General features: G+C 37.6%; 1 protein-coding gene across 4 annotated transcripts in view; it reads right to left on the bottom strand.

Moving 5' to 3' along the window:
* Positions 1-3,717: 3,717 nt before the first annotated feature.
* Positions 3,718-7,995, bottom strand: part of BCHE (butyrylcholinesterase) — a 50,949-nt gene continuing 46,671 nt past the window's right edge. For all 4 annotated transcript variants that reach the window (XM_072344637.1, XM_072344636.1, XM_072344638.1 and 1 more), the window contains exon 4: positions 3,718-6,249. In XM_072344637.1, coding sequence (XP_072200738.1) covers positions 6,122-6,249 — 128 coding nt within the window. In that variant the 3' untranslated portion in view covers positions 3,718-6,121. The remainder of the gene's footprint in view (positions 6,250-7,995) is intronic.

Genomic DNA, 7,995 nt, shown 5'->3' with positions numbered 1-7,995 from the left:
GAAGACTTATAAATACTTTATAAATTAAAGAAATTAACCACAGCAGCCCCAAACTGCAAGAACCACCTACACCGTTTGTACATTGTTCTATTAATAGTGGCTAAAACATTAGCTCCTACAGCCATAGCATACATTAAAATGAAGCAGAATTGAAAAGATCAGAAGCTGATATTCTTCTCCAGGTACATACATGACTTTGCAGGGACTACAGACCTTTCAAACAACAATAATTTCCAGACCCGGCCCAGAATCATAGCACTTTGAAAAGGAAAGTAATAAATGTAATGATTTTAGGTCAGTAAAACCCAGAAGACAAAGCCCCAAAGGCAGCTTTAGCATCCTCATACTGCTGTGATACTATCAAGACAGAAACTTCTCATCAGAGCCTGTTATGCAAAAGTCAGTGTACACTTTCTCCCCTCCTCCTGCCCCAAACTAACCAAAATCATTATACAACTTACCCAGCTCCACATCCCAGTGCTGCTCCTTGCAATGTGCCTGGAAACCTTGCTTAATCTCACCTGCAATCCAATTAAAAGCCTGTAAAATTCACACCTGTACTAATTGTAGATTCACATCACTGCTTTGTAGTCATTAAGTCTATGAGTTAAAGTTTTTATGAGTGCAACTAATGTAGTTTATCAACAAAATGCCGGAACATTTACATGCTAAAACAAGATAATCAGTATTCATGCTTAAAGATTTCAGCAGGGATCAGGAAGGAATTATCTTGTCTTATGAAGCATTTAAAAATGGCTAATTATGTTTGTTCATAAAATTCCATCCTGAAACAACTGAAATCAGAATAAAAGCTCTTAATTTTTTAATGGTGAATACTTAATTTGGCTGAGGTGTTAATTTACAGCAGAAAGTCTTGTGAACATTTTATTCTTCACTAAAGACAGAAGATGGGACATTTTGGAAATACAAAACCTGTAATACATAAGCCTTAATCTTCAAATCTACTTTTCTTGCTAAGTTTGGAAACATACTGTTAAAAGGCAATTTCTAGTGGATGCATATTAGTATGCCATGTGTTTACAAATGAACATTACCTGAAAACTGCAACGTATGTTGTAACAACCAGAAAGATCAACATGGTTGAATGGCAATACAGGAGATGTAACGACAAATGGACTAGTGTGATAGAAAGGTGTTACAAAGGAAAGGTGAGTACCTGTCTCTCAAGAGCTAGGCTAGCATGTAAGGCTCCACTAGGGAAGAATCTCCAACCAGAAATCCTTCCCCAGTGCCAGCCAGCCCTTCAATAGGATTTGAGAGAGTTGCAGCCAGGCTGCACCTCGTCCAGTCACACAGATGAACTGCCTTTACCTGTGCACCCAGGGCTGACCCACGGTCCTTTCCACGGGTGCTCAATAAGTGGTTCAGGCCATGACTCAACAGTTCCCATACATATAATTTCATGGGAATGGTCTTCTCAGTTCACCACACAGAGTCAAGGTATTTAAATATTAACTACATTCACATATCAGTTCCAGATACCTCTTGTAGACCACTCAAACACAGTCTTGAAATAATCTCAAGTTTTACGTTTTGCTAGAGATTAAAAAAGTAATAAAGGAAGCTTTTTCACCTTCCTACAGTAGTGGGCAGCTAGCAATAGAAAACCCACCCAGAACCTCAGATAGTTGAGGGGAAATAAAAACAAAGCCTTGAGGAATAGTTGTAATTCTGTCAGGAGCTTTTTTCTAATGCATTCTTGCTCCCAGTCTTCCCAGAGTAAATCAACTGACATGTGGTGTGTACTACAGAACGCTCGGCCATAGTAAACTTATACAGCTGCACATATCTGTTACACAGGTGCTCGGTTTTAGACTTGCTGGCTGCCCAAGAGCAGTCAGAATTTTTGGCAAATGCCCATGGTTCCACTGACTGGAAAAGATAGTGAGAAAGTAGTCAGCTGGCAGTAGCACTTTCCAGATCAGCCCCCAGGCCGGAGCCAAAGCTGCAGTCTCATTCCTCACCCCATATTCTGAATCACTGTCAAATTCCTATACCCATTTTGCATTCAGGGGGAGGCTTTTTTTGGCTGGAGTTATCAGAACAGAATCGTTGCAATACTTAGTACCGCTGGGAAGTGCACTGCAAAACCCTTCTGTTATTGATCATTTTGGGGCAAAAAATACTTGTGTTTTTTCCGCTGTGTGGGAATGGAAGGGCAGCAGCCCTCCGTGAACAGGCTGGCTCTTAGCAGTGGCTGTTCTTTGCTAGCCAGACACGCTGCAGGTGTAGCTGAAGCACGGTGATGTTTATTATGTCCCTCTAAATAGCTGCCGCTGATGTTGCAGAACTGGTGCTGAGCCAGTAGAAACACATGAACCATAATTGCGTCTGAGAAGACAGCATTATGATGTTGACAGAGACAAATATATTTATCTGCAAGGTTAGTGTTTCTTTCAGACTAATCTATGTGGTATCTGACAACGAGCTGTATTTCTTGCTGACGATCCATTGTGATAAAAACACTGGAGAGGCCAGAGGTCATCTTAAGCTTGTGTATCATGAAATATATATACATTTTTTTTTCTGACAGTTCCATCAGTTTTCCATAATCTAAGATAATTTTCTCCACAACGCTCTCCTTGAAATAAAAGATGGACTTAAATTCCTTATGTTGCAAAGATATTTCTGAGCTGATTGAGATTTCCCTCTGTTCCTTGCTATTAGCAGACACATCTGACTTGTCCATTTGCACAAAGCTAAATTCTGTGCAAGTATCCATGTCTTTACAGATCAGTAAACTCTACTCTATAAACAGCTTGATCAAAGTGGGCCCAAAATCCAGGTTTCCACTTAAATGGAAATTTGGCCTTATCAGTATAACAGACCTAAAGGAATGCCCAGGTCTTAGGACAGCGAGACCTGAATGTCCATCCACAAATCCAATTTATAAGCATAAAAGCTGTGTTAGGAAGCCTGGAAACCTTGTGAGGGGCTTACTTCTGCAAGAGAAAGCCATGCGTGTCTTAGGACAACTGTCTGAAGCCAGAAAGCTTTAATGTTGCCTGGTTACGCTCTGCAGAGCCCCTGCCAGGTACCCTGAGCACCTCAAATCCTTTAGGATTTGATATTCCAGGGGGAACTCCCATGAGATTTCACACAGATAATATTTAACTTTACTGAAAGCTGGTAAATATTTAACTTTACTGAAAGCTGGTTAGCTTATAAAACCCAAACTCCTTCAGACAAAACACATAAAATACAAAAGAAAGAGGTTTTAATTACGGAGATTTTTGCTGGGAAATGTTTTCAGTTCAAACCACTTATGACTATTTGCAAAATAGGTGTGAAATGTCAGTAATTTAATCAGCATGTAGTTCGCTTATAAATCAATTGACAACAGATTTAATGCCAACATTTTTGTTGGCACTGCTGTTCATTTTCTTATAATCTTTCAGCAACTTTGGGACTAAATTCAGAATCATTGCTTCAGATATCAGGAACAGGAAGAAAGGATCAACACATTTTTTTCTGGTTTAACTTGGAAGCCTTGAATTCTTGTCTCTTTTAAGCCAAGGAAAAAACATAAATTAACACTGCATTTTCAGTGAGGTCAGGTTGAGACATCTAATACGTAATTTTCCAAAGCAATGGCAGAGAATCTTCAATTTCCTCAAAATAAAGGTTTGTTTGGCCTTTTGTTTTCAGCCATCCACAATGTTTTTCAGAGGTCTTTTTCTTTTAGCTACTTTTGTGCAAGTGCTTAAGGCTTTATTTGCTTAAGTATGGGATATAAGCAAAGGGCTAAATGATACATTGATTTCACATGAATGACAAATGGAGATATTAATTATTTCTCAGCATATGAAAAATACAAAGCTAGCGATACATTCACACAAAGAAAATCAGTAAAGCAACTCATAAAACAACTCTTCAGAGTGATTTAAGATTTATTTTACTCTGTTTTTCTTTCTTCCCTTCCTTTATTTAAGAACATGTCACAGACATGGTAGAAATACTCCAGAAAGAGCACTAGTCTTCAAGGAGACCTTATCCAGACTGGCTCACAGCACATACAAAGGACACCTTTGTAGCAAGATATTTTAAATACTGCCCTTCCCAAAGGTTATTTAAGCATTTTAATTAGCTTTCTTTTTTCCACAAAAGACAAGTGATTAGACAGATAGCAAAGCACAACAAAAAAGAGGATATCAAGAAAGACAAATGCTACTTCTAAATATGCTTGGGTGCTAATTCAAGGCTCTTTGTGGCAGATTAGCATCCAGCATCTCTATGAAACACATTGTGTGAGCAAGATTCAGTGATGACAGGAAGTTTACCCTTAATAGTGTTTCAGTGGTATGAAGAATATCCAGCAAACAGCCAACATAGCACAAAATGGTTTAGCTCTCCATGCTATTATTAATAGCAGTAACTATGCTAATGTATGTAGTGAGCCAAGTATTTGTGGTACAAACGTAATGTGCTGTGTGAGGAGGGTTAAAAAAAAACCTAAGTACAAGCAAGTTTTAATCAGCCTGCTCAAAAAGGACTAGATTTTTTACTATTTAGGACAAAGTCTTTTGAAATTCTGTGTAAAAGGTGGTTTTCCATAAAGTAGCCTAGAAATAACTATGAAAAGGTAAGCCATCTTCAGTAACAGAGGATATATTTTCTGCACTCTCTTTTGTTCATGTAATGGGGATCCCATCTGGTCAGACTGAAAGCCCCAAAGAGACCACCCTCTGTTCCTTATCTAGATCTCTTCAGTATATTAAATTTGAGAAGGAATTTTGCAAGAGCTCATAATCACTAGAACAGAAAATAGATGCACTGAAAGGCTATTACTTTTACAGAAAGCTTCAGAATAATTTATTTATGAGATGGGCTGTTGCTTTTACATACTCTTTATGTTTGTCAAATTTTTGACATTTATTCCTCCCAGATGGGCCAGTAAAAGGCAGCTATTTAAGGTGTTATTGAAGCATACAACTTCCAACCTCATCCAGAAGCAGAAAAGTAGGAGGAAGAGCAATCTAAGGGGTATTTTTAGGACCATCTAATAGATTCATCTCAAGTGGGTAGAAAGCAGTTGTGGAGATGCCTACGTGTGTGACAAATGGAGATCATTTGACCATGCCAAAGATCTGGGTCTTTCCTACCATATCCCAATTTTCTTATGCAGCGAGGTCCTTCTCAGCCTTCCTTAGTAGGCCCTTAATGGCTGGTATCTAATGAGCTTGACAATACATAGATCAGTGTTCTACAGGTTTAAAAATGTGTCCACCGTGTTCCAGTACACATGGGCCTCTCCATCAACTGCAAGATAACTCAGCATACAGAATTTTCATAGCCGGGGCTCAACTTAATTGCACAGACATGCACAGGACAAAGTCATCTGGGCACCTGAACAGGGAAAGCTGTGAGTTTGTGACTTCATGAACCCAGAGCTTTCTTACTCCTTGGAAAAATCAGGCTAGCAGAAGCACACGCCTCAGGTTTTCTGGCTTATTTCACCTTTGGGCTTGAACAGAGTGATTCAGGTTTTCTGTGGATAGCCTGAATACTTTCCTATCATGGCTTTGTTCTACAGATTTTGCCATTAAAAAAAAGCCGTGATTCAGGCTTTAATGTCTGTCTTTAAACTTTTTGGTCTAACAAGCAAATATTGTTTGGCGTGTCCAGCAAAGTTGTAATCTCTTTATATTTGTGTCAATTAAATTATGTCTGAAGCAAAGCTTAAGTGCTGTGGCATTGCAGTTAAAGATCAAAAACAATTGTGTTTTGCATTGCAATGCTATAAAACATTGCCATTTCTCTAAAGAAAATCCATTTTTTTTCTATAACAGATTATATTGTATCTTTGAAGTGAGAATTTAAGCAGCTAGTGTTTATAATATGTACACCATTAATCTTCAGACTTTAATCCCTGTAGTCCTATTTAACACAGCGAAGCAACAAAGCTTCAAAGAGTACAGATCTTTTGTAATGTTTATTGAGATATGAGGTAAAATATAAATGAAAGATCTGGGGAATCAAAATTATATCCATAATACTTTTTTAATCTGCTTAACGTATTCAATGCTAGCCACGTCAGATAACTACCACTATACTTGCCTTGATGATCAGTAATAAGAACATACTGGATAGGGTAAACATATTAATTAGAGCCTGCACATTTCTCCTTCTTGCTGGTGTAATCATTAAATTGATTTTTCCAGTCTGACATGTAATTGTTCCAGCGATGGAATCCTGCTTTCCACTCTCGTTCTGCTTCATCAATATTTCCTGTAAAACATGAAATGGGTTACATTAATCTAAATTTGAATCTCTTTATATGCTAATTGAAAAATAATTCTGATTATCAATGTCATTTGCTCTAAGTACATTTTAGGATATTCTTTTGTATCTTTTTCTCAAATTTGGACCAACTGGAAATTCAGTGACAGATCAGGAAGAACTGCAGATATCACTCAGGCACACTTTAGGGGAATAAAGATGTCTATGTATGGGATTGCTGTCCATCAAACATGTCATTTTAGAGCTATCTTTTTGTGAAATCTTTGAAATATTAGTTCAATATATCCTACAGTGAAGCCTACATGCCCCAAAGAATATGATATGCAGTCTGAGGTAGGTAAATTGTAAAGTTACAGTGAAATCACAGCTTTGTTGAAGGCCACAACTGTCCTGCAGTTAGTTTCAATGGATTACAATGGATGACCAGGATTTCACCCTGCTTCAAAATAAATCTGCATGTTTAATGTATAAGTGACACAAGTTTGGAAAATGATACTGTAAAACGTACATAATGTCAACATGAAATCAATTTCTTTTTTAATTCTAGCCTATAAAGCATTTGCTGACTAATCCTGTATCCCAAAGGTAATATTTATTGCCAAATCTGGTATAGGTATCAGAGCAGAGGGTGAGGATGAGAAGAGTAATAAAAATATATCATTTTACAAGGTTCCCGGAGTATCTTATGGACAGGGATCACATCCTCCAGTCCCAAAAGATAATTATCCCTAGAAAGGGATGCAGTGACCTTGGAAGAACAACACCTACAACTACAAAATGAAAGATAAAACATAAAGGGCTCATTGCATACTGTGGGTCAGATGCAGAATTTTTCTTAAAGTTTAGAAACCATTGATGATCTATGAATGCCTTTATTCACTTTGCACCTAATTACCTCAGTGTCCCATATTGATGTAGCTTGCTTCCAAAAAATGCAGTAATTGTGTTCACTAGATAACAGCTCCATGAGTTCTTTATGCTCTTTTGACTTTATGTTCTTCTGCTGCAATAGAGCATAGGCCCTTTCCCTCCATAAAAACACTCTTTTCCCCCATTTTTTATGATCTGCCAGCACTGCAAGTTTAACTGGTTATGTGAAAATGAAATACTTTTGTATTTTACACATCAGTAGAGAAAATATTCTGGAAAGAGAGTTAACAGATTCAGAGATTTAGTTTGGAGAAGCATCCAGTAATTTGGTTGCTTATCTGCAGTTCAGCTCAACATTTCCAAACCTTTTCGGTCTGGAAATCCAGATGGCAATTTAATGAGACTTTGAAATGAGATTTACATTACTTTGTTCCAGTGAGACCAGAAATAAAACCAGGATGCTTTTTCTTGGGGAGGTTCTGCACTTCTTGTAGTCAAAAGTGAAATTGTGAACAAATATAGGAAGAAATATTAAAAAGTTAACCAGATCGTTCTCAATTCTAATAAGTAAATAAGCTTGGTTACATCAGAGTTCAAAGAACAGTTCAGATGATTTTATTTTTTATTCTGCTGGCCACAGCTGTGATTAACCCTGAGAACATTTGTAAACACTGATAACAATAACAGCATGTTTTGATTACTAAGCTGTGCTGATATAACTCTCAGAACTGGAGGGAGAAGACAAACAATGTGTATGACTTTCCTGACCCTAGGAACTCATCTCTGCACATCTCCAATTTAAGGAATTATCCAGAATTTTAGAATCAGATTTTCCACAGTGGATTGGTCATTTGACATGAACCA

This window comes from Excalfactoria chinensis, chromosome 9 (genome assembly GCF_039878825.1).
Source record: "Excalfactoria chinensis isolate bCotChi1 chromosome 9, bCotChi1.hap2, whole genome shotgun sequence".
Taxonomy (NCBI): Eukaryota; Metazoa; Chordata; class Aves; order Galliformes; family Phasianidae; genus Excalfactoria; species Excalfactoria chinensis.
Note: the sequence above shows the minus strand (reverse complement) of the source record. Positions and strands in the feature narration are given on the sequence as shown.